The sequence below is a fragment of the Cyanistes caeruleus genome, chromosome 37, assembly GCF_971803275.1.
Source record: "Cyanistes caeruleus chromosome 37, bCyaCae1.hap1.1, whole genome shotgun sequence".
Lineage (NCBI taxonomy): Eukaryota > Metazoa > Chordata > Aves > Passeriformes > Paridae > Cyanistes > Cyanistes caeruleus.
In genome coordinates this window covers 681,474-708,262 of record NC_141738.1, presented here as the reverse complement: position 1 = coordinate 708,262, position 26,789 = coordinate 681,474, and the positions used below count along the sequence as shown (strand labels likewise).

The 26,789-nt window shown below is 60.6% G+C and overlaps 1 protein-coding gene across 1 annotated transcript; it reads left to right on the top strand.

Annotated features, from left to right (window-relative positions):
- Positions 1-1,066: 1,066 nt before the first annotated feature.
- LOC111944309 (retinal guanylyl cyclase 1-like) lies at positions 1,067-26,627 on the top strand. The gene is made up of 20 exons (XM_086871703.1): positions 1,067-3,371; positions 3,456-4,115; positions 5,357-5,658; positions 6,486-6,840; positions 8,033-8,117; positions 8,264-8,360; positions 9,872-9,976; positions 10,613-10,690; positions 10,971-11,051; positions 11,618-11,794; positions 13,967-14,123; positions 14,903-15,052; positions 15,965-16,113; positions 17,506-17,669; positions 18,607-18,799; positions 19,824-19,998; positions 20,870-20,968; positions 22,946-23,040; positions 23,690-23,775; positions 26,524-26,627. The coding sequence occupies exons 1-20, from the start codon at positions 1,067-1,069 to the stop codon at positions 26,612-26,614; spliced, it is 5,604 nt and encodes a 1,867-aa protein (XP_086727829.1). The 3' UTR covers positions 26,615-26,627.
- Positions 26,628-26,789: the final 162 nt, after the last annotated feature.

Below are 26,789 nucleotides of genomic sequence, written 5' to 3'. Positions count from 1 at the left end.
ACACCCGGGACACCTGGGATAGGGGACACCTGGGATAGGGGACACCTGGGACACCTGGGACACCTGGGACACCCGGGACACCTGGGGACACCTGGGGGCACCTGGGACAGGGGACACCTGGGACAGGGGACACCTGGGATAGGGGACAGTTGGCATGGGGAACACCTGGCACAGGTGACACCAGGCCAGGGGGGGACACGGGGAGGGACGGACAGACAGCGGGACAGGGGACACTGGGGACACCTGGGACACCTGGGACACCTGGGACAGGGGACACCGGGCCAGGGGGGACACGGGGAGGGATGGACAGACAGCAGGACAGGGGACACCTGGCACAGCTGGCACCCACCACACCTGGCACAGGGGACACCTGACAGTACAGGGGACACCTGGGACAGGTGACACAGGACAGACAGGTGGCCCTGGGGGTGTCACACAGGTGACCCTGGGCCCAGGTGACACCGGGTGGGGGTTTGGGGGGTGGGGGTTACACCAGGTGAGGGTGACACCGGGATGTGACATCGGGGGGTGTCCCAGGTGTGTCCCCTCCAGGTGTGTCCCCTCCAGGTGTGTCTCCTCCCCAGGTGTGTTCCCTCCAGGTGTGTTCCAGGTGTGTCCCCTCCCCAGGTGTGTCCCCTCCCCAGGTGTGTCCCCTCCAGGTGTGTCCCCGTGTCCCCCCCAGCTGTCCCCGTGTCCCCCCCCCGCCCCCCCCGGCTCTCCCTCACGTGGCCCCGCCCGGGGTGGGTGGGGGATGGGGGTGGGGGAGGGGCGGGGATTATCCCGGGTTTAACCCCTCCCCTCCCCCCCCCGGGATTACCGCGGGGGATGATGGGAACGGGGGGGGGGAGGGGCAGGGCCGGCTCATCCCCCCCCTCCCCTCCCCCCTTCCCGGAAGCGGGAACGGGGCCGGGACCCCCCCAGTGACCCCTGACCCCTCCCCCACAGCGGTGACCCCCCCAGTGACCCCTCTGTGTCCCCCAGGTGACCCCCACGGTGACCATGGTGACATCTCCGGCCACCTCCGGCCACCTCCGGGCCTGAGGGACCCCCCCGGCACGGCCTGGACATGCGGCCCCGTGGGGACGGGGCTGGGGACAGCGGGGACACCGCCCCTGGTGGCACCGGGACATCCTGCGGTGACATCACCCATGGTGGCACTGGGACTTCCTGTGGTGACATCACCCCTGGTGGCACCGGGACTTCCTTTGGTGACAGCACCCATGGTGGTGGCACCTGCAACAGGGGCGTCTCCAATGGTGGTGGCATCTCCCATGGCATCACCTCCCACGGTGGCATCTCCAATGGTGGTGGCATCTCCCACCGTGGCATCTCCAGGAGTGGTGGCATCTCCCATGGCATCACCTCCCATGGTGGCACCTCCCATGGTGGTGGCATCATCTCCCGTGGTGACATTTCCTACAGTGACATCTCCAAGAGTGGTGGCACCTTCCACGGCATCACCTCCCATGGCATCACCTCCCACGGTGGCATCTCTAATGTTGGTGGCATCTCCCACAGTGGTGGCATCATCTCCTGTGGTGACATTTCCTACAGTGACATTTCCAAGAGTGGTGGCATCTCCCTTGGTGGCATCTCCCATGGCATCACCTCCCTTGGTGGCATCTCCCTTGGTGGCATCTCCAAGAATGGTGGCATCTCCCATGGCATCACTTCCCATGGTGGCACCTCCCACGGTGGCATCTCCCATGGTGGTGGCACCTTCCGCAGTGACATTTCCCACGGTGACATTTCCCACGGTGACACCTCCAGCTGTGGTGGCATTTCCTACGGTGGCACCTCCCACAGGGACCTTTCCCACAGTGGTGGCACCTCCCATGGCGTCGTCTCCCACGGTGGCATCTCCTCTCATGGTGACTCTTCTTCTGGTGGCTTCTGCCATGGTGGCATCTCCCGGCACGGTGACAGCTCCCACGGTGGTGACGTCTCTGGTGGTGACAATTCCCACAGTGACCACCCCCATGTTGGTGGCTCTGCTCATGGCATCATCTCTCGTGGTGGCATCTCCCACGGTGGCACCTGCAGAGGTGACATCTCCCACGGTGACGTTTCTCACGGTGATGGCACTTCCCATGGTGGTGGCTCCTCTCACGGCTTCATCTCCCACGGTGACATCTCCGACAGCGGTGGCATCTCCAGTGGTGGTGACACCTCTTGTGCCGCCACCTCCCATGGTGACATCTCCAAAAGAGTCACTTCCCATGGTGGCACCTCCAGTGGTGGCGTCTCCCAGGGTGACATCAGCCACAATGACGTTTTCCACGGTGGTGGCACCTCTCATGTCATGACCCACCATGACGGCACCTCCCATGGTGGTGACATCTCCAACAGTGACATCTTCAATGGTGACGTCTCCAACAAGGACATCTCCCGTTGTGGTGGCATCGCACGTGGTGGCATCTCCAACAAGGACATCTCCCACTGTGGTGGCACCTCCCATGGTGACATCTCCCACTGTGGTGGCATCTCCAATGGTGGCATCGCCAACGGTGACATCTCCCATGGTGGTGGCATCACACGTGGTGGCATCTCCCACCCTGGCATCTCCAATGGTGACACCTCTCACAGTGGTGGCATCTCCAATGGTGGCATCTCCAACAGTGACATCTCCCATGGTGGTGGCACCTCCTGTGGCATCACATCCCACGGTGGCATCTCCTGTGGTGGCACCTCCAACAAGGACATCTCCCACAGTGGTGGCACCTCCCATGGTGACGTCTCCCATGGTGGCATCTCCCACCTTGGCATCTCCAATGGTGACACCTCCCACAGTGGTGGCATTTCCAACAGGGACATCTCCAATGGTGACATCTCCAATGGTGCCACCTCCCACAGTGCCACCTCCCACAGTGCCACCTCCCTCAGTGACATCTCCCACGGTGGTGGCTTCTCCAAAAGGAACATCACCCATGGTGGCACCTCCAACAGTGGTGGCATCTCCCATGGTGCCATCTACAACAGGGACATCTCTAAAAGTGACACCTCCCATGGTGGTGACACCTCCTGTGGTGGCACCTCCCACAGTGACGTCTCCCAGGGGTTTGGCACCTCCCATGACAATGACACCTCCCATGACGGTGACACCTCCCATGATGGTGACACCTCTCATGGTGACACCTCCCATGATGGTGACACCTCTCATGATGGTGACATCTCCCATGATGGTGACACCTCCCATGACGGTGACACCCCCTATGGTGACACCTCCCATGACAGTGACACCCCCCACGGTGACACCTCCCATGATGGTGACACCTCTCATGATGGTGACATCTCCCATGGTGGTGACACCTCCCATGACGATGACATCTCCCATGATGGTGACACCTCCCATGGTGACACCTCCCATGACGGTGACACCCCCCATGAGGGTGACACCCCCCATGTCTCCCTTACCGCCGCCACCCCCCACCGTGTCCCCCCCTGTCCCCTGCCTCTCCTGCTGCTGTCCCACCACCCCCGGTGGCCTCCCCCGCTGTCCCCCATCCCCTTCCTCCTCCTCCTCCTCCTCCTCGTCCCCTGCCCCTCCCTGGCCGCCACCTTCAAGGTGGCCGTGCTGGGTCCCTGGAGCTGCGACCCTCTGCTGGCGCGGGCTCTGCCGGACGTGGCCTCGCGCCTGGCGGTGGCGCGGCTCAACCGCGACCCGGCGCTGACCGCGGGCTACTGGTGGGACGCGGTGGTGCTGCCCGAGGCCTGCTCCACGCCGCAGGCGGTGGCCGGGCTGCTCAGCGCCGAGCGCTACGCCGGCGCCATCGTGGGCCCGCTCAACCCCGCGGCCTGCGGCGCCGCCGGGCTCCTGGCCGCCGCCTGGAACAAGCCCTTGGTGTCCTGGGCGTGCGCCGGGGCCGGAGCGGTCACTCTGGTCAACCCCCTGCCCGCTCCGGCCGGCGTCCTGCACGCCGTGCTGAGATATTTCCGCTGGGCGCACGTGGCCGTGGTGGCCGCGCCGCAGGACCTGTGGGTGGACACCGGGCAGGAGCTGGCGCGGGAGCTGAGGGCCAGGGGGCTGCCGGTCACCGTGGTCACCGCGGCCGGAGAGGACGAGGAGGAGGCCGAGGAGGCGCTGAGGAGGGTGCAGAGGGCGGACGGGGTGCGAGGTGAGGGACGGGAGGGAGAGGGGTGGAGGTGGGGATGGAGGTGGGGATGGAGAGAGGGATGGAGATGGAGGTAGAGTTGGGGATGGAGATGGAGGTGGACATGGACATGGAGAGAGGGATGGAGATAGAGGAGGAAAGGTTTGAAGATGGATGGAGGGATTGGAGGGAGGGAGGAAGGGATGGATGCAGGATGGGACAGAAGGATGGATGATGGATGGATGATGGATGGATGGATGATGGATGGATGGATGGATGATGGATGGATGATGGATGGATGGATGGATGATGGATGGATGGATGATGGATGGATGATGGATGGATGGATGGATGATGGATGGATGGATGGATGATGGATGGATGATGGATGATGGATGATGGATGGATGGATGGATGATGGATGGATGGATGGATGATGGATGGATGGATGGATGATGGATGATGGATGGATGATGGATGGATGATGGATGATGGATGGATGATGGATGGATGATGGATGGATGATGGATGATGGATGGATGATGGATGGATGGATGGATGATGGATGGATGGATGATGGATGGATGATGGATGGATGGATGATGGATGGATGATGGATGGATGATGGATGGATGATGGATGGATGATGGATGGATGATGGATGATGGATGGATGATGGATGGATGATGGATGGATGGATGGATGATGGATGGATGGATGATGGATGGATGATGGATGGATGATGGATGGATGATGGATGGATGGATGGATGGATGGATGGATGATGGATGGACAGATGGACAGATGGACAGATGGATGAAGCATGGATGGACGGATGGACAGATGGATTATGGATGGATGGACAGATGGATGGATGGATGGATGGACAGATGGATGATGGATGGATGGATGGACAGATGGATTATGGATGGATGGACAGATGGATTATGGATGGATGGACAGATGGATGGATGGACAGATGGATGAAGCATGGATGGATGGATGGACAGGTGGATTATGGATGGATGGACAGATGGATGAAGCATGGATGGACGGATGGACAGGTGGATTATGGATGGATGGACAGATGGATGAAGCATGGATGGACGGATGGACAGGTGGATTATGGATGGATGGACAGATGGATGAAGCATGGATGGACATAGGATGGACCGGATGAAGTCCAGTCACGGCACAGGCAGGGCAGGATCCGGGGGGTCACCGCCTGGTGCCACCGCCCCCATCCCCGCCGTGTCCCCTGGCAGTGGTGGTGATGTGCATGCACTCCGTGCTCCTGGGCGGGCGGGAGCAGAAGGTTCTCCTGGAGAAGGCCGAGGACCTGGGCATGACGGACGGGACCTTCGTCTTCATCCCGTACGACGCGCTGACCTTCGCGCTGCCCTACCGCCGCGTGCCCTACCCGGTGCTGGCCAACAACACCAAGCTGCGCCTGGCCTACGACGCGGTGCTGACCATCACCATCGACTCGCCCGACACCTCCTTCCACGAGGCCCTGGAGGAGGCCAAGAAGGCCTACGAGGTCCCCGCCAACCTGGACCCCGCAGAGGTGGGGCTGGGGGACGTCTGGAGGGGGTTTGGGCGGTGCCTGGAGGGTTTGGGGGTGTCTTGAGGGGTTTGGGGGTGTCTTGAGGGGGTTTGAGGTCATCTCAAGAGGGTTGAGGGTGTCTTGAGAGGGTTTGAGGGCATCACGAGGGGGTTTGAGGGCATCATGAGGGGGTTTGAGGGCATCACGAGGGGGTTTGAGGGTGTCTCAAGAAGGTTGGGGACATCTCAAGAGGCTTGAGGGTGTCTTGAGAGGGTTTGAGGGCATCTCGAGGGAGTTTTGGGGTATCTTCAGGGGATTTGGGGCATCTCTGAGGGGTTGGGAGCATCTCTGGAGGATTAGGTGGAGATGGCCATGGCCATCAACTTAGGGTGGAGGTGCCTATGGTCAATGGGAGATAACCATGGCCAACACAAAATGACCATGACCAACATGAGATGACCACAGCCAATGGGAAATGACCACAGCCATCTTGCCTTGACTATGGCTAGTGGAAGATGACCACAGCCAATGGGAGATGACTGCGGCCATCTTGTGTTGACCATGGCCAGTGTGAGGTGACCATGGCCAATGGGAGATGACCATGGCCAATGGGAGATGACCATGGCCACTGTGAGATGACCATGGCCAATGGGAGATGACCATGGCCAGTGTGAGATGACTATGGCCAGTGTGAGGTGACCACGGCCAACATGAAATGACCACGGCCAATGCAACCCAACCACACCCCTCCCCCTCCAAGTGCCACCACCCCCACCCCGGTGCCACCCACCGGTGTCCCCTGACCGCGCCGGGGTTCCCACCACGTCCCACCTGTCCCCCCCAACCAGGTCCACCCGCTCTTCTCCACCATCTACAACTCCATCTACTTCCTGGCCACGGCGGTGGAGGCCACGCGCCGCAGCGGCCGCTGGGTGATGGGCACCAGCGTGGCCGACCACGCCCGCGACTTCCAGCTCCAGGGCTTCTGCCAGACCTTCACCGTGGATGAGGACGGCGACGTCTCGGTGCCCTACGTGGTGCTGGACACGGACGGCAAAGGCCACCACCTGTGGGCGGTCTACGGGCTGGAGCCGGGCACGCGCGGCCTCAGCTACCGCAGCCACAGCCCCCACTGGCCCCACAGCTCCAGCCCGGCCACCGACGCCGGCTGCTGGTTCGACTCCAGCGCCATCTGCAACGGCGGTGAGCGGCCACGGTGTCACCACGGGGCTGGGAGGGTCGGGGTGGTGGTGGCAGCCGTGGTTCTGGGGCGGCTGTGGTGTCACCACGGTGTTGGGACAGATGTGGTCCCCTTGTGGTTGTGGTGTCACCATGGAACTGGTGGTGCCACCATGGTTCTGGGTCAATCAGGGTCATGGTGCCACCACGGTTCTGGGTCAGAGCTCTTCTTGGTTGTGTTCCACCATGGAACTGGAATGGCCGTGGTCATGGTGGCAGTCATGGTTCTGGGTCAGTTGTGGTGCCACCACAGTTCTGGACCAGCTGTGGTTTCTCCGTAGTCGTGGTGCCACAATGGAACTGGTGGTGGGGTGGTGGTGCCACCATGGTTCTGGGTCAATCAGGGTCATGGTGCCACCATGGCACTGGAGCTCAAGGGAGTTTGGGGGCATCTCCAGGGGGTTTCATGAAATCTCTAGGGGGTTTGAAGGCATCTCAAGGGGGTTATGGTGCTACCAGAGTCTTGGGCCAACCCTGGTCATGGTTCTGGACGATGGTCATGGTTCCACCATGGGCAGGATCCCACCACAGTCTTGGTCCTACCATGGTCCTGAACCAACTGATTGTGGATCCCGCATGATCATGAACCAACCACGTTCCCACCATGGTCATGGATCAACCACAGTCCTGCTCCCATCATGGTTCATGTGTCCGGGCAGTCAGGTGGCCCCAGGGTGTGTCCATCTCTCCCTGTGCCCATCCCTCCATCTGTTCCTTCCTCCATCCATCCATGGACACCATGTCCATGTGTCCATCCATCCATCCATCCATATGTGTCTACTGTGTCCATCTGTCCATTCATCCATGGACACCACATTCATGTGTCCGTCCATCCATCCATCCATCCATCCATCCATCCATCCATCCATCCATGTGTCCACTGTGTCCATCTGTCCATCCATCCATGGACACCACGTCCATGTGTCCGTCCATCCATCCATCCATCCATCCATCCATCCATGTCCACTGTGTCCTTCTGTCCATCCGTCCATGTCCACCATGTCCATCCATCCTCTCCTGGCTCCACTCACATCCTCCCACAGGTGACCTCCAGTGCCACAGTCACTGGGTGACGTCAGTTCCCCAGATGACCATATCCCCCTTGTCACTCTGGTCACCCCTGGTCACTCTGGTCACTCCCATGGTCTCTCCACAGGGATGGACGCTGGGTTTGTCTTCTTCTTGTTCCTCCTCATCGCCGCCCTCGGCGCAGCCGGCGCCGCCCTCGCCTGCCACATCAGGTGAGTGGCCCTGGTGGCCCTGGTGTCCCCGCTGTCCCTGGTGGCCCTGGTGGTCCTGGTGGCAGCTCGGTGTCCCCAGTGTCCCCAGTGTTCCCGATGTCCCCAGTGTCCCCGGTGTCACCGGTGTCACCTCGCTGTCCCCACAGACGCCGCATCCAGCAGGCGCAGCTCATGAAGGGCCCCAACAAAATCATCCTGACCATGGAGGACCTGACCTTCATCAACACCCAGAGCAGCAAACAGGTGACACGGGGGGACACGGGGGGACACGGGGGGACACGAGGGGGGGACATCGGGGAGGAAAAACAGAGACATCAGCATCAGGGGGACATCAGGGGAACCATGTCCCCATGGCCTGAGGTGTCCCCAGGGCCAGGGACAACCTGGTGGGACCCCATGGGTGATGTGTCCCCAAGGGATGACATGTCCCCAATGGGTGACATGTCCCCATGGCCTGAGGTGTCCCCAGGGGACCCCATGGGTGACATGTCCCCAGTGGATGACGTGTCCCCATGGCCTGATGTGTCCCCAGTGGGTGACGTGTCCTTAGGGCCAGGAACAACTCAGTGGGACCCGGTAGGTGACGTGTCCCCATGGCCGGTGGGTCCCTGTGGTGACATGTCCCCAGGGGGTGGCACGTCCCTGTCACTGGTGTGACCCCGTGGGGGACGTGTCCCCATGGCTGGTTTGACTCCATGGGTGACGTGTCCCCATGACCACAGTGACCCTGTGGTGACATGGTGCCAGCAGCTGATGTGTCCCCATGGTGGGACCCCATGGATGATGTGTCCCCATAAGTGCCATGTCCCAGGTGGTGACACCACGGTGTCCCCACAGCTGGTGTGACCCCGTGGTGACCTGCCCCTGCAGGTGACACTGTGATGTCCCCATGCCTGGTGTGACCCCATGGTTCATGTGTCCTCATGGGTGACACCCCAGTGTCCCCACACCTGGTGTGACCCCACGATAACCTGTCCCTGAGGGTGACATCCTGATGTCCCCATGCCTGGTGTGGCCCTGTGGGTGACATGTCCCCATGGGTGACCTGTCCCCATGGTTGATATGACGCCATGGTTGAGGTGTCCCCATGGTTGAGGTGTCCCCACAGTTGATGTGTCCCCATGGTTGAGGTGTCCCCATGGTTGACATGTCCCCATGGTTGAGGTGTCCCCATGGGTGACCTGTTCCCACGGTTGATGTGTCCCCATGGGTGACATGTCCCGATAGTTGAGGTGTCCCCATGATTCAGGTGTCCCCATGGGTGACATGTCCCGGTGGGTGACCTGTCCCCACGGTTGACCTGTTTCCACGGTGGAGGTGTCCCCACGGTTGATGTGACCCTACAGTTGAGGTGACCCCATGGGTGATCTGACCCCATGGTTGACCTGTTCCCATGGGTAACCTGACCCCACGGTTGATGTGACCCCGTGGTTGAGGTGACCCCGTGGTTGACCTGTTCCCGTGGTTGATGTGTTCCCGTGGTTGACATGTCCCCACGGTTCAGGTGTCACCATGGTTGATGTGTCCCCATGGGTGACCTGTTCCCATGGTTGAGGTGACACCATGGTTGAGGTGTCCCCATGGTTGAGGTGTCCCCACGGTTGATGTGACACCATGGTTGATGTGACCCCAAGGTTGATGTGACCCCAAGGCTGATGTGACACCATGGTTGAGGTGTCCCCACGGTTGATGTGTCCCCATGGGTCACGTGACCCTGTGGGTGACCCTGTGGTGTCCCCACCCCTCCCCCGCAGGTGGACAGCAGCCACGCCAGCCTGGCCGGCCAGAGCGGGGGTGACAACAAGAGCGTCCGCAGTGCCACCCCCGGCCCCGACAACACCAACGTGGCCGTGGCCGAGGTGAGACCCCCCTGTCCCCTCCCCCCGTCTGTCACCTGCCCCTCCCCCACCCTCCCCAGCCGCCCCTCCCCCCTCACCTCCCCTCCCCCCTCCCCACCTGCGGGGGCGACAAGGCGAGGCCACCTCCGTAGGGACCCCGGTGTCCCCAACTTGGGGACCACAGCCCCGCCCTGGGCGATGATTGACAGCTGATCCTCGCACATGGGCAATGATTGACAGCTGATCCCTGCTCCAGGGCAATGATTGACAGCTGATCCTCACCCCCAACATCAGGAAATGATTGACAGCTGATCCCTGCTTCTGGGCAATGATTGACAGCTGATCTCCGCCCTTGGGCGATGATTGACAGCTGGTCCCTACCCCCCGGGCAATGATTGACAGCTGGCCCCTGGGCGATGATTGACAGCTGATCCCCACCCCCGGGCAATGATTGACAGCTGATCCCTGCTCCTGGGTGATGATTGACAGCTGATCCCCGCCCCTGGGTGACGATTGACAGCTGATCCCCGCCCCTGGGCAATGATTGACAGCTGATCCCTGCCCCTGGGCGATGATTGACAGCTGATCCCCGCCCCTGGGCGATGATTGACAGCTGGTCCCGCCCCCGGGCGATGATTGACAGCTGCTTTCCCGCAGGATAACGCGAAGGGCAGCAGCAACCTCCCCCTGCTCCTGCTCTTGTTTAACCAGCAGGGCCTTGTCGCCTCCGTGCAGGTAAGTCCTGGAGCCAAAATCCGCCCGATTCACCCCAAAATCCCACCCTCGGCCCCGCCCCTCCCCCTCCCCCCCCCCGCCTCACCTCTGAGTTCAAGGGGGGGAACTCTGGTGGGATCTGAGGTGGCTTCGGGTTTCGGTGGGGTTGGGTGGGGTGGTGGGGGTGTCACCGCGGCTGCTGTGTGTCCCTGAGTGTCCCCAGGTGTCCCCAGGTGTCCCCGGGGGTGGTTGTGGGCGGGGCCGAGGCCTCACCCCTCCCCCCTCCGCCCCTCCCCCACAGGGTGACTGGGTGTGGCTGAAGAAGTTCCCGGGGGACCAACACACGGAGGTGAAACCGGCCACCAAGCTGACCTTCTGCAAGGTGAGGGGTGGGGACATGGGCGGGGCCTGGGGACAGCCTTGGGGCATCGTGGGCGTGGTTGGACCATGGGGACATCTCTGGGTCATGGGGACATTGAGGGTCATGGGGACATCGTTGGGTCATGGGGACATCTCTGGGTCATTGGGACATTGAGAGGTCATGGGGACATTGAGGGTCATGGGGACATTGAGGGTCATGGGGACATTGAGAGGTCATGGGGACATCGTTGGGTCATGGGGACATCGTTGGGTCATGGGGACATTGAGAGGTCATGGGGACAGCGTTGGGTCATGGGGACATCTCTGAGTCATGGGGACATCGTTGGGTCATGGGGACATCTCTGGGTCATGGGGACATCTCTGGGTCATGGGGACATGGTTGGGTCATGGTGGGACAATCCTGGACCATGGGAGGCCACAGGGGTCAAGGCCAGGTCATGGGGAGTCAATGCTGGGCCCCATCCCATGTGTCCCCATCCTGTCCCACCTGTCCGCACCACCATCCCACCTGTCCCCTCCCTGTGTCCCCTCCCGGTCCCCGTGTCCCCTCCCCGTGTCCCCGCCCAGCTGCGGGACCTGCGGCACGAGAACGTGAACCTGTTCCTGGGCTTCTTCCACGACTGCGGCATCTTCGCCATCGTGTCCGAGCACTGCTCGCGCGGGAGCCTGGAGGACCTGCTGCGCAACGAGGACATGAAGCTCGACTGGATGTTCAAGTCCTCCCTCCTCATCGACCTCATCAAGGTGGCCACGGGGTGGTCTTGGCGGTCTGGTGGTCACTGGGGTGGTCTGGTGGCCATGTGGGTGGCCATGGTGATGTTGGTGGCCATGGGGTGGTCATGGTGGTCTGGTGGCCATGGGGTGGGCACTGGGGTGGTGGTCGCCATGTGGGTGGTCTTGGCAGTCTGGTGTCCATGGGAAGGTCATGGTGATGGTGGTGGCCATGGGGGTGGCCATTGGGGTGGTGGTCACCATGTGGGTGGTCATGGTGATGGTGGTGGCCATGGTGTGGCCTTGGTGGTCTGGTGGCCATGGGGTAGCCATGGAGGTCATGTTTGCCATAGGGTGGCCATGGTGATGGTGGTGGCCATGGGGGTGGCCATTGGGGTGGTGGTCGCCATGTGGGCAGTCATGGTGATGTTGGTGGCCATGGGGTGGCCTTGATGGTCTGGTGACCATGGGAATGGTCATGGTGATGGTGGTGGCCATGAGGTGGCCCTGGCTGTCTGGTGGCCACGGAGGTGCTGGCAGATGTGGGGTGATCATGGTGATCGTGGTGGCCACAGGGTGGCCTTGGAGGTCTGGTGTTCATGGGGGTGGACTTGGGAGTGCTGGAGGCCATGGGGTGGCCATGATGGTGGGGGTAGCCACAGGGTGGTGACAGTAGTAGCCATGGGGGTGGCCATGGTGGTTGGTGACCAAGGCAGTGGTTGGTAGCTGTGGTTGGTGGCCATGGGGGTGACCATGGTGTTGGTCGGTGGTCAGGGTGGCCACGACCCCCTGATGTCCTCACAGGGCATGGGGTACCTGCACCACCGTGACATCGTCCATGGGCACCTCAAGCCCCAGAACTGTTAGCCACGGAATTGGTGACCACAGCATTGGTGACCACGGCGTTGGTGACCACAGCATTGGTGACCACAGCATTGGTGACCACGGCATTGGTGACCACGGCATTGGTGACCATGGCGTTGGTGACCACAGCATTGGTGACCACGGCATTGGTGACCATGGCATTGGTGACCACAGCATTGGTGACCACGGCATTGGTGACCATGGCGTTGGTGACCACAGCATTGGTGACCATGGCACTGGTGATCACGGCATTGGTGACCATGGTATTGATTGGTGACCATGGAGATGTTGGTCATGACATTGATGACCATGATGTTCATTGGTGACCATGGTGTTGTTGACCACAACATTGATTGTTGACCACTGTGTTGTTGACCACGGTGTTGTTGACCACAGTGATGGTTGACCATGGTGATGGTAGACCACAACGTCAATTGTTGACGACGGTGGTGTTGACTGTGGCATTGCTGACCACACCGGTGGCTGACCACAGCGACAGCTGACCATGACATTGTTGACCATGACGTTGTTGACCATGACACTGTTGACCATGGTGTTGTTGACCATGGTGTTGGATGACCATGGTGATGGTGGACCACAACATCAATTGTTGACCATGATGTTGATTGTTGACCATGGTGGTGTTGACTGTGGCATTGCTGACCACACCGGTGGCTGACCACAGTGACGGCTGACCACGGCATCATTGACCATAGCATTGTTGACCATGATGTTGTTGACCACGACATTGTTGACCATGACATTGTTGACCATGGCACTGTTGACTATGGCATTGTTGACCATGGCAATGGCTGACCACAGTGACTGCTGACCACGGCGACGGCTGACCATGACGTTGTTGACCACGGCATTGTTGACCATGACGTTGTTGACCATGACATTGTTGACCACGACGTTGTTGACCACGACATTGCTGACCATGGCATTGTTGACCACGACGTTGTTGACCATGGTGTTGACCATGACATTGTTGACCATGACGTTGTTGACCATGACATTGTTGACCACGACGTTGTTGACCATGACGTTGTTGACCATGGCATTGTTGACCATGACGTTGTTGACCATGACATTGTTGACCACGACGTTGTTGACCACGACGTTGTTGACCATGACATTGTTGACCATGACATTGTTGACCACGACGTTGTTGACCATGGCGTTGACCATGACATTGTTGACCACGATGTTGTTGACCACGACGTTGTTGACCATGCCAGTATCTGACCATGCTGATATGTGACCATGGCGATGTCTGACCACGCCCACATGTGACCACACCCACGTGTGACCGGCGCTGACGGCGCGCTGTCCCCGCAGGGCGTGCGGTACCTGCACCACCGCGACGTGGTCCACGGGCGCCTCAAGTCGCGGAACTGCGTGGTGGACGGGCGCTTCGTGCTCAAGGTCACCGACCACGGCTACAACCAACTGCTGGAGGCCCAGCGCGTGCCGGCCCCGCCCCCGCAGCCACACGGTGAGGGCGTGGCCTCGTGGTGTGACCTCATGGTGTGACCTCATGGGCGAGGCCTCATGGGTGTGACCTCATGGGTGTGACCTCATGGGTGTGACCTCATGGTGTGACCTCATGGGCGTGGCCTCATGGTGTGACCTCATGGGTGTGACCTCATGGTGTGACCTCATGGTGTGACCTCATGGGCGTGGCTCAGGGAATCAATGGGGGCTCTATGGGGGGGTGTGGCTCTGGGTGTGGCCAGTGGGGTGATGCTAAAGGAAGGGGTGTGGCTTCTCTGAGGGCAGGGGCGGGGCTTTGGGTGTGGCCTGTGGAAAGAGGTGTGGCCTTTGGTTTAGGGGTGTGGCTTTGGGTTTGGGGGCATGGCCTGTGAATGTGGGTAGGGCATTGAGGGGTGGGGCTTACAGTGGGGGTGTGGCCTCAGCTTCACAGTGCAGGGGTGGAGCTTGGGAAAGGGGGTGTGGTCACAGCAACCCCACCCAATTAAGATGGGATCTCCTTGGAGAGGGCGTGGCCTCATGTGGGCGTGGCCTGTGCATTCTGCGGTGCCACCGCCCCTGGGGAAAGGGGTGTGGCTCATATGGAAGGGGGCGTGGCCTGTAGTGACACCCCCCTCGCTTGATGTGGGCGTGTCCTAAAGGTGGGCGTGGCTTTCCCATGCTGGGGGCGTGGCCACACCCTCAAGCAGCCTCCCATTGGGTCCTGCCTTGGGATGGGATTGGTCTTTTGGGGCGGAGTGGGCGTGTCCTGGTGGGCGTGTCCGAGTCTGGCCCCGCCCCCAGAGCGGCTGTGGACGGCGCCGGAGCTGCTGCGGGACGAGGCCCTGGAGCGGCGCGGCTCCTTCCGGGGGGACGTCTACGGCATCGGCATCATCATGCAGGAGGTGATCTGCAGGAGCCCCCCCTACTGCATGCTGGGGCTGCCCCCCGAAGGTGCGGACCCCAAAACCCACCCCAAAACCCACCCCAAAACCGAGTTTCTCACCCCAAAAACCCCCAGGAACCTCCCTGAGCCCCCACTGCGCGCTGGGGCTGCCCCAGCAAGGTGTGGACCCCAAACCTGACCCCAAACCTGACCCCAAAACTGACCCCAAACCTGACCCTCAAAAACTGACCCCAAACCTGACCCCCAAAACTGACCCCAAATCCTGACCCCCAAAACTGACCCTAAATCCTGACCCCCAAAACTGACCCCAAATCCTGACCCCAAACCTGACCCCAAATCCTGACCCCAAACCTGACCCCAAATCCTGACCCCAAACCTGACCCTCAAAAACTGACCCCAAACCTGACCCTATAACTGACCCCAAACCTGACCCCCAAAACTGACCCCAAATCCTGACCCCCAAAACTGACCCCAAATCCTGACCCCAAACCTGACCCCAAACCCTGACCCCAAACCTGACCCCCAAAACTGACCCCAAACCTGACCCCCAAAACTGACCCCAAACCTGACCCCCAAAACTGACCCCAAATCCTGACCCCAAACCTGACCCCCAAAACTGACCCCAAACCTGACCCTCAGAAACTGACCCCAAACCTGACCCCAAAACTGACCCATAACTGACCCCAAACCTGACCCCAAAACTGACCCCAAATCCTGACCCTAAACCTGACCCCAAACCTGACCCCAAAACTGACCCATAATTGACCCCGAACCTGACCCCATAGCTGACCCCACACCTGACCCACACCTGACCCCAAACCTGACCCTCAAAAACTGACCCCAAACCTGACCCCAAACCTGACCCTATAACTGACCCCAAACCTGACCCACACCTGACCCACCCCTGACCCCACCCCTGACCCACACCTGACCCACACCTGACCCACCCCTGACCCCAGAGATCATCGAGAAGGTCCAGCGGCCGCCCCCCCTGTGCCGCCCCGCGGTCTCGGCCGACCAGGCCCCGCTCGAGTGCATCCACCTGATGAAGGAGTGCTGGAGCGAGCAGCCCGAGAAGAGACCCACCATCGACCAGGTGTTCGACCAGGTGAGGCACACCTGGGGCAGGTGAGACCAGTATGGGACTGGTGAGACCAGTATGGGTTAATGGGACCAGTATGGGGCACTGGGACTGGTGTGGGGTGGTGGATACAGCCTGAGACCCACCATCGACCAGGTGTTCGACCAGGTGAGGCACACCTGGGACAGGTGAGGCACACCTGGGACAGGTGAGACCAGTATGAGACTGGTGAGACCAGTATGGGTTAATGGGACCAGTATGGGGCACTGGGACTGGTGTGGGGTGGTGGATACAGCCTGAGACCCACCATCGACCAGGTGTTCAACCAGGTGAGGCACACCTGGGGCAGGTGAGGCACACCTGGGACAGGTGAGACCAGTATGGGACTGGTGTGGGACTGGTGAGACCAGTATGGGACCAGTATGGGGCACTGGGACTGGTGTGGGGTGGTGGATACAGCCTGAGACCCACCATCGACCAGGTGTTCGACCAGGTGAGGCACACCTGGGACAGGTGAGGCACACCTGGGACAGGTGAGACCAGTATGAGACTGGTGAGACCAGTATGGGTCCGGTATGGGGCACTGGTGTGGGGTCCATGGAGTTTCCCTGGAGTTCTGTGGGGTTCCATGAGGTTCTATGGGGTTCCGTGGGGTTCCATGAGGTTCTATGGGGTTCCATGAGGTTCTATGGGGTTCCGTGGGGTTCCATGAAATTCTATGGGGTTCCATGAGGTTCTATGGGGTTCCATGAGGTTCTATGGGGTTCCGTGGGGTTCCATGAAATTCTATGGGGTTCCATGAGGTTCTATGGGGTTCCATGAGGTTCTATGGGGTTCCGTGGGGTTCCGTGAGGTTCTGTGGGATCTCCGTTGGGTTCCATGGGATTCCCATGGGTCTCTGTGGGATTCTGTGGGGTTTCCTTGGGCTTTCATGGGGTTTCCATGGGATTTCCATGGGCTTCTGTGGGATTCTATGAGGTTCCATGGGATTCTATGGGGTTCCATGGGCTTCCATGGGATTCTATGAGGTTCCATGGGATTCTATGAGGTTCCATGGGGTTCCATGGAGTGTCTATGGGGTTTCCATGGGCTTCTGTGGGATTCTATGAGGTTCCATGGGATTCTATGGGTTTTCCATGGGTTTCCATGGGATTCTATGGGGTTCCATGGGGTGTCTGTGGGGTTTCCATGGGCTTTCACGGGATTCTAAGAGGTTCCATGGAGTTGCCATGGGGTTCTATGGGTTTCCATGGGATTCTATGAGGTTCCATGGGGTTCCATGTAGCTTCCATGGAGTTTCCATGGGGTTCCATGGGATTCTAGGGGTTTCCATGGGATTCCATGAGGTTCCATGGGGTTCCATGGGATTCCGTGGGCTTCCGTGGCCCTCTGTGGGTCTGACCCACACGTGTGGGGCAGTTCAAGGGCATCAACAAGGGCCGCAAGACCAACATCATCGACTCGATGCTGCGCATGCTGGAGCAGTACAGCAGCAACCTGGAGGACCTGATCCGCGAGAGGACCGAGGAGCTGGAGATCGAGAAGCAGAAGACCGACAAGCTCCTGACCCAGATGCTGCCGCCGTGGGTCACCGGGGGTCTCCCCGGGGGGCTGGGGGGAGATCAGTGGGGCTGGGTGTCACCCCATGGGTCCCACACGGAGCTTTGGGGTGGAGGTTGGAGGGACCTTTGGGTGTTGAGCTGGCCTTGGTCTGTGGGGCAGGAGAGGACAATGGGGGTCACCAGAAGGTTGGGGTCAGCCTTGACCCACTGACCCCACCCAGATCTATGGGGCAGGAGAGGTCAAGGGGGGTCACCAGGAGAAGGTTGGGGGTGATCTTGACCCATTGACTCCACCCAGTTCTATGGGGCAGGAGAGGACAATGGGGGTCACCAGGAGAAGGTTGGGGTCAGCCTTGACCCATTGACCCCACCCAGGTCTGTGGGGCAGGAGAGGACATTGGGGGTCACCAGGAGAAAGTTGGGGGCGATCTTGACCCACTGACAGCTCTCTGGACCTAGGAGAAGGTCAAGGTGGTCACTGGGGACAGGTTGTTGTCAGCCTTGACCAGCAGACCCACCCAGACCTGCGGGTCAGCAGATGGTCAAAGTGGCCCTCAGACACCCTTGTGGTCAACCTTGATCCCCACGGGTCACCAGAAGGTCCCAATGGCCACATTGGCCACTCTTTGACCACCAAGACCCCCCCGGACGCTCTGGCTGCCCCCTGAGTGACCCCTGGGTGACCCCCGGGTGACCCCTGGGTGACCCCTGGGTGACCGCTGAGTGACCACTGGCTGCCCCCTGGCTGCTCCCTGGGTGACCGCTGGGTGACCGCTGGGTGACCTCTGGGTGACCCCTGGCTGCCCCCCGGGTGACCCCTGGCTGCTCCCTGGGTGACCACTGGCTGCCCCCTGGCTGCCCCCTGGCTGCCCCCCGGGTGACCCCTGAGTGACCACTGGGTGACCCCCGGGTGACCCCTGGCTTCCCCCCGGGTGACCCCTGGCTGCCCCCCGGGCAGGTCGGTGGCCGAGGCGCTGAAGATGGGGACGCCGGTGGAGCCCGAGTACTTTGAGGAGGTGACGCTGTACTTCAGCGACATCGTGGGCTTCACCACCATCTCGGCCATGAGCGAGCCCATCGAGGTGGTCGATCTCCTCAACGACCTCTACACCCTCTTCGACGCCATCATCGGCTCCCACGACGTCTACAAGGTGACCGCGGGGTGGCCACTCGCTCCTGGGGTCACGGCTGTGGGGTGGTCACCTCAGGATGGGGTCAGCGGTGGTGGCTACAAGGTCACCATGGCAACAGTGGCCGTGGTCAGCCTGGTCATGTGGTCATGGGTGCGGGGTGGTCACCTCAGGATGGGGGGCTGGGGTCAGCGGTGGTGGCTACAAGGTCACCATGGCAACGGTGGCTGTGGTCACTCGCTCCTAGGGTCATGGCTGTGGGGTGGTCACCTCAGGATGGGGTCAGCGGTGGTGGCTACAAGGTCACCATGGCCGTGGTCAGCCTGGTCATGTGGCCATGGGTGTGGGGTGGTCACCTCAGGATGGGGGCTGGGGTCAGCGGTGGTGGCCGTGGTCAAGGTGACCTCATGGGCGTGGTCAAGGTGACCTCATGGGCGTGGTCAAGGTGACTCCCCGGAGCTGCTCAAGGTGGTTCCATGACAAAGGTCAAGGTCACGGTGGCCCAAGCCCTGGTCCCACCTGGGCTTTGGCCACCAAGAGAAGCTGTGGCCACCAAAGGGAGGTTCTGGGGGATCCCTGTGGCTTTTGGTGGCCATCTACAATGTGGTGGCCATACTCAAGGTGACCCCATGGTGGCCCAAGCCATGGTCCCACCTGGACTTTGGCCACCGCTGCTGGACATGGCCACCAAACGAAGACGCTTTGTGGTCCCCACGGTCCTTGGTGGCACCTACGAGGTGATGGACGAGGTGACCCCATGGCCACGGTCGAGGTGGCCCCGTGATGGTCCAATCCATGGATCCACCTGGACTTTGGCCACCAAGAGCAGCTGTGGCCACCACACGACAATTCCCGGTGGTCCCCACGGTCTTTGGCGGCACAACGTGACGGTCAACGCGACCTCACGCTGCTCCGAGCCACCCTCCCGGCTTTGGCCACCGAGCAGGGACGTGGCCACCACACGGAGACCACCGGCGGCACACGGGCGTGTCCCGGTGGGCGTGTCCACCCCCTGACCCGCCCCCCCCGATGCCATCCCGGCCAGGTGGAGACCATCGGCGACGCCTACATGGTGGCCTCGGGGCTACCCAAGCGCAACGGCAACCGGCACGCCGGCGAGATCGCCAACATGTCCCTGGACATCCTCAGCTCCGTCGGCACCTTCAAGATGCGCCACATGCCCGAGGTGCCCGTGCGCATCCGGATCGGGCTGCACTCGGGTACGGCCCCGCCCCGCGCCCCATTGGCTGCCCCCGACACGCCCCGACCACGCCCCGGCCACGCCCCTGAGTTGTGTTGGTGGAACGGAGGGTGATGGCGCCTTGGTCAATGGGGTTGCGTTGGGTGGAGCCTGTTGGCCACACCCTTGGCCGCGCCCATTGGTGTCACCCTTATGGGCCACGCCCAGCTGGTGGATGCTCAATGGCCACGCCCCTTCTCGGCCACGCCCACCTCGTGTATGCTGAATGGCCACGCCCTTGGCTGCACCCATTGGTGTCACCCTTATGGGTCACGCCCACCTCGTGTGCGCTCAATGGCTACGCCCCTTCTCGGCCACGCCCACCTCGTGTACGCTCAATGGCCACGCCCCTTCTCGGCTACGCCTACTTAGTGTAGGCTCAATGGCCACGCCCCTTCTCGGCCACGCCCACCTAGTATAGGCTCAATGGCCATGCCTCTTCTCGGCCACGCCCACCTCGTGTACGCTCAATGGCCACGCCCCTTCCCGGCCACGCCCACCTCGTGTACGCTCAATGGCCACGCCCCTTCCCGGCCACGCCCAGCTTGCAGCTCTTGGCCAATGGGGGCATGAGCCATCGGCCCCATTTGGGTCACTCCCGTTTTGGGACACGCCCCAAAGACCACACCCACTGAGGCCACTCCCTCATTGTCCACACCTTCATTGGTCACACCCATCTATGACCACGCCCAAATGTGCCACACCCATCTAGGGCCACGCCCAACTCTTTGGCCAACCCTTGGTGCTCATTCCCTGTTGTCCTCAACCCCTTCTGTGATCCCACCTGAGACCCCGCCCCTCTGTGACCCCGCCCCTCTGTGACCCCGCCCCTGACCTGGCCCCGCCCCCAGGGCCGTGCGTGGCGGGCGTGGTGGGACTGACCATGCCGCGGTACTGCCTGTTCGGGGACACCGTCAACACCGCGTCGCGCATGGAGTCCACCGGACTGCGTGAGTGACCGCTGGGGACGGCTGGGGACAGCTGGGCATGGACAGCTGGGGACAGCTGGGGACACGGACAGATGGACACGGACAGCTGGGGACAGCTGGGGACAGATGGACACGGACAGATGGACACGGACAGCTGGACACGGACAGCTGGGGATAGATGGGGACACCTGGGGACACGGACAGATGGACACGGACAGCTGGGGACAGCTGGGGACAGCTGGGGACAGATGGGGACACGGACAGATGGACAGGGGACAGGGACAGATGGACACGGACAGATGGACATGGAGAGATGGACAGATGGACAGGGGACAGATGGACAGGGGACACGGACAGATGGACACGGACAGCTGGGGACAGCTGGGGACACGGACAGATGGACACGGACAGATGGACACGGACAGATGGGGACAGATGGGGACAGATGGGGACAGCTGGACACGGACAGCTGGACAGGGGACAGCTGGACATGGACAGATGGACAGGGGACAGCTGGACACAGACAGATGGACACGGACAGATGGACACGGACAGCTGGACAGGGGACAGCTGGACATGGACAGATGGACAGGGGACAGCTGGACATGGACAGATGGACAGGGGACAGCTGGACACAGACAGATGGACACGGACAGATGGACACGGACAGATGGACATGGACAGCTGGGGACAGCTGGGGACAGCTGGGGACAGATGGGGACACGGACAGATGGACACGGACAGATGGACATGGACAGATGGACATGGACAGCTGGGGACAGCTGGGGACAGATGGGGACACGGACAGCTGGACACGGACAGCTGGACACGGACAGATGGACAGGGGACACGGACAGATGGACACAGACAGATGGACATGGACAGATGGACAGATGGACACGGACAGATGGACAAGGGACAGGGACAGATGGACAGGGGACAAGGGATAGCACAGGGACACGGACAGATGGACACGGACACATGGACACGGACAGATGGACATGGACAGATGGACATGGACAGATGGACAGGGGACACGGACAGATGGACAGGGGACACGGATGGGGGACAGGGACAGATGGACACGGACAGATGGACAGGGGTCAAGGGATAGCACGAGGACACGGAAGATGGACATGGAGAGATGGACACAGATGGACAGCTGGACAGGGGGACACGGACAGGGGACAGATGGACAGATGGACAGGGAAACAGCTGGGGACACCGTGGGGACACGGTGGGGATGGGGACAAGGGGATTTGGGACAGGGGGACACAGACACGGACAGGGGGACAGGGGACACCCCAGGGACAGATGGACAGATGGACAGGGGACAGGGATGGGGGACACGGACAAGGGATGCCCAGACACACCTGGGCACACCTGGGGATACCTGGGACACACCTGGGGACACCTGGGTACACCTGGAACACACCTGGACACACCTGGACACACACCTGGGGACACCTGGGCACACCTGGGACACACCTGGGGACACCTGAGGACACCTGGGGACACCTGGGGACACCTGGGGACACCTGGGCACATCTGGGACACACCTCGGGACACACCTGGGGACACCTGGGCACATCTGGGACACACCTGGGGACACCTGGGGACACACCTGGGGACACCTGGGCACATCTGGGACACACCTGGGACACACCTGGGGACAGCTGGGACACACCTGGGGACACCTGGGGACACCTGGACACACAGCCATGGCGACACTAACAGGGGACACGGCCATGGGGTTTTTGGGGGGGTTTCAGCGTTTTTGGGGTGTTTTGGGGTTTTTTTGGGGGGTCTCTGACCCCTCTCCCCCCCCCAGCCTATCACACCTGGGTGACCCCACCCCGGGCACTGGGGACGGGCCGGGGGGTGTTTGTGGGGCTGGGGGGTGTTTGTGGGGCCGGGGTTGGTCCATGTGGGTTTTTTGGGGTTTTTTGGGGTGTTTTGGGGTTTTTTGGGGGGTCTCTGAGCCCTCTCCCCCCCCAGCCTATCGCATCCACGTGAACCAGCGCACGGTGGCCATCCTGCTCTCGCTGCAGGAGGGGTTCAAGGTCGACATCCGCGGCAAGACCGAGCTCAAGGTGAGCCCAAAACGGCCCCGAATCGCCCCAAAACTGCCCGAAAAAACACAGATACGGCCCCAAACACCCCGAGAAGCCACAAACACAGTCCAAAACACCCCAAAATACAGGTCAAAATACCCCAAAACACCCTGAGAAACCACAAGTACACCCCAAAACACCCTGAGAAACCACAAATACACCCCAAAACACCCCAAATACAGCTCAAAACACCCCAAATACAGCTCGAAATACCCCAAAACACCCCGAGAAACCACAAGTACACCCCAAAACACCCTGAGAAACCACGAATACAGCCCAAAACACCCCAAATACAGCTCAAAATACCCCAAAACACCCCGAGAAACCACAAATATACCCCAAAACACCCCAAATACAGCTCGAAATACCCCAAAACACCACAAGAAACCAGAAATACAGCCCAAAACACCCCAAATACAGCTCAAAATACCCCAAAACAACCCGAGAAACCACAAATACACCCCAAAACACCCCAAATACAGCTCAAAACACCCCAAACACAGCCCAAAACACCCCAAAACGCCCCGAGAAACCACAAATACAACTCAGAACACCCAGAGAAAACCCAAAACTCCCCCAAACCCCCCGGCCCCACCCCTGACCCACACCTGACCCCGTTCCTCCCCAGGGGAAGGGTGTGGAGGACACCTATTGGCTCGTGGGGCGCGAGGGCTTCACCAAACCCATCCCCACCCCCCCTGACCTCCTGCCGGGGTGAGTGCGGCACTTGTGGGGCGCTTATGGGGCCTTTATGGGGTGTGGGGCGCTTATGGGGTGAAGGTTATGGGGTGGTTACGGGGTGGCTGTGGGGCGGTTATGGGGCGGTTATGGGGTGTGGCGTGTTTTTGGGGTGAGTGGGGTGGTTATGGGGTGAAGGTTATGGGGTGGTTATGGGGTAGTTATGGGGTGAGGGGGGTGGTTATGGGGTGAGTGGGGTGGTTATGGGGTGAAGGTTATGGGGTGGAGAAGGTTATGGGGTGAGGATGGGGTGGTTATGGGGTGAGGGTGGTTTTGGGGTGGTTATGGGTTGGGGGATGGTTATGGGGTGTGGGGTCATTATGGGGAGGTTATGGGGTGTGGGTGGCTATGGGGTGAGGGTGGTTATGGGGTGTGGGTGGTTATGGGGTGAAGGCTATGGGGCAGTTATGGGGTGTGGGTGGTTATGGGGTGTAGGTTATGGGGTGAAGGCTATGGGGTGAAGGTTGTGGGGCAGTTAGGGGGTGAGGGTTGGTTATGGGGTGTAGGTGGCTGTGAGGTGTGGGTGGTTATGGGGTGAAGGCTATGGGGCAGCTATGGGGTGTGGGTGGTTATGGTGTGAGGATGGTTATGGGGTGAAGGCTATGGGGCAGCTATGGGGTGGTTATGGGGCAGTTATGGGGTGTGGGTGGCTATGGGGTGAGGGTTGGTTATGGGGCAGTTATGGGGTGAAGGCTATGGGGCAGCTATGGGGTGGTTATGGGGCAGTTATGGGGTGTAGGTTATGGGGTGTGGGTGGTTATGGGGTGTGGGTGGTTATGGGGTGAAGGCTATGGGGCAGCTATGGGGTGTGGGTGGTTATGGGGTGAAGATTAAGGGGCAGTTATGGGGTGAGGATGGTTATGGGATGAAGGTTATGGGGTGTGAGTGGCTATGGGGTGAGGGTTGGTTATGGGGTGAAGGTTATGGGGTGGTTATGGGGCAGTTATGGGGTGAAGGTTATGGGGTGGTTATGGGGCAGTTATGGGGTGAAGGTTATGGGGTGTGGGTGGTTATGGGGTGTGGGTGGTTATGGGGTGAAGGCTATGGGGCAGTTATGGGGTGAGGATGGCTATGGGGTGAAGGCTATGGGGCAGTTATGGGGTGTGGGTGGTTATGGGGTGAGGATGGTTATGGGGTGAAGGTTATGGGGTGGTTATGGGGTGAGGATGGTTATGGGGTGAAGGTTATGGGGTGTGGGTGGCTATGGGGTGAGGGTTGGTTATGGGGCGTGGGTGGTTATGGGGCAGTTATGGGGTGGTTATGGGGTGTGGGTGGTTATGGGGTGAAGGTTATGGGGTGTGGGTGGCTATGGGGTGAGGGTTGGTTATGGGGCAGTTATGGGGTGAAGGCTATGGGGCAGCTATGGGGTGGTTATGGGGCAGTTATGGGGTGTAGGTTATGGGGTGTGGGTGGTTATGGGGTGTGGGTGGTTATGGGGTGAAGGCTATGGGGCAGCTATGGGGTGTGGGTGGTTATGGGGTGAAGATTAAGGGGCAGTTATGGGGTGAGGATGGTTATGGGATGAAGGTTATGGGGTGTGAGTGGCTATGGGGTGAGGGTTGGTTATGGGGTGAAGGTTATGGGGTGGTTATGGGGCAGTTATGGGGTGAAGGTTATGGGGTGGTTATGGGGCAGTTATGGGGTGAAGGTTATGGGGTGGTTATGGGGCAGTTATGGGGTGAAGGTTATGGGGTGTGGGTGGCTATGGGGTGTGGGTGGTTATGGGGTGAAGGCTATGGGGCAGTTATGGGGTGAGGATGGCTATGGGGTGAAGGCTATGGGGCAGTTATAGGGTGTGGGTGGCTATGGGGTGAGGATGGTTATGGGGTGAAGGCTATGGGGCAGCCATGGGGTGTAGGTGGCTATGGGGTGTGGGTGGTTATGGGGTGAAGGCTATGGGGCAGCTATGGGGTGAGGGTGGTTATGGGGTGAAGGTTATGGGGTGTGGGTGGCTATGGGGTGAGGGTGGTTATGGGTGTAGGTGGCTATGGGGTGAAGGCTATGGGGCAGCCATGGGGTGAGGGTTGGTTATGGGGTGTAGGCTATGGGGTGAGTGTTGGTTATGGGGTGAGGATGGCTATGGGGTGAAGGCTATGGGGCAGCTATGGGGTGAGGGTGGTTATGGGGTGTGGGTGGTTATGGGGTGTAGGTTATGGGGTGAAGGCTATGGGGTGGTTATGGGGTGAGGGTGGCTATGGGGTGAAGGCTATGGGGCAGCCATGGGGTGAGGGTGGTTATGGGGCAGTTATGGGGTGTGGGTGGCTATGGGGTGAGGGTTGGTTATGGGGCAGTTATGGGGTGAAGGCTATGGGGCAGCCATGGGGTGAGGGTGGTTATGGGGTGTGGGTGGTTATGGGGTGTAGGTTATGGGGTGAAGGCTATGGGGTGGTTATGGGGTGAGGATGGCTATGGGGTGAAGGCTATGGGGCAGCTATGGGGTGAGGGTTGGTTATGGGGCAGTTATGGGGTGAAGGCTATGGGGCAGCCATGGGGTGAGGGTGGTTATGGGGCGAGTGGCGGCCCCCGAGCCCAGGGACGCAATGAGGGGCTGCCAACCTCCAAACCCACACCCAAAACACCCAAAAAAACCCAAACCAAACCCCAAAAACACCCAAAAAAACCCCAAAACCACAACCACAAAACCCCAAAAAAAACCCCAAAACCACAAACCCCCAAAAGCCCCGGAATGACCCAAAACTGCCCGAATTCACCCCAAACCCGCAGTGCGAGCAACCACGGCATCAGCCTGGACGAGATCCCGGCCGAGCGCCGGCGGAAGCTGGAGAAGGCGCGGCCGGGCCAGGTGCTGAAATAGCCCCGCCCACCAGGTGAGTGCGGCCACGCCCACACGGCTGGGACACGCCCACATAGCTTAAGGGAAGCCCCGCCCCAGTAAGCTCCACCCACCAGGTGTGGCCACGCCCACGGGGCTGGGACACACCCACATAACTTATGGGGAAGCCCCGCCCCAGTAAGCTCCACCCACCAGG

Coding starts and splice junctions, on each gene's coding strand:
- LOC111944309 (XM_086871703.1), top strand. CDS start 1,067: ATGCGGCCCCGTGGGGACGGGGCTGGGGACAGCGGGGACACCGCCCCT. Junction 4,116..5,356: donor GAGGGCGGACGGGGTGCGAG/GTGAGGGACGGG, acceptor GTCCCCTGGCAG/TGGTGGTGATGTGCATGCAC. Junction 11,052..11,617: donor CCAAGCTGACCTTCTGCAAG/GTGAGGGGTGGG, acceptor GTCCCCGCCCAG/CTGCGGGACCTGCGGCACGA.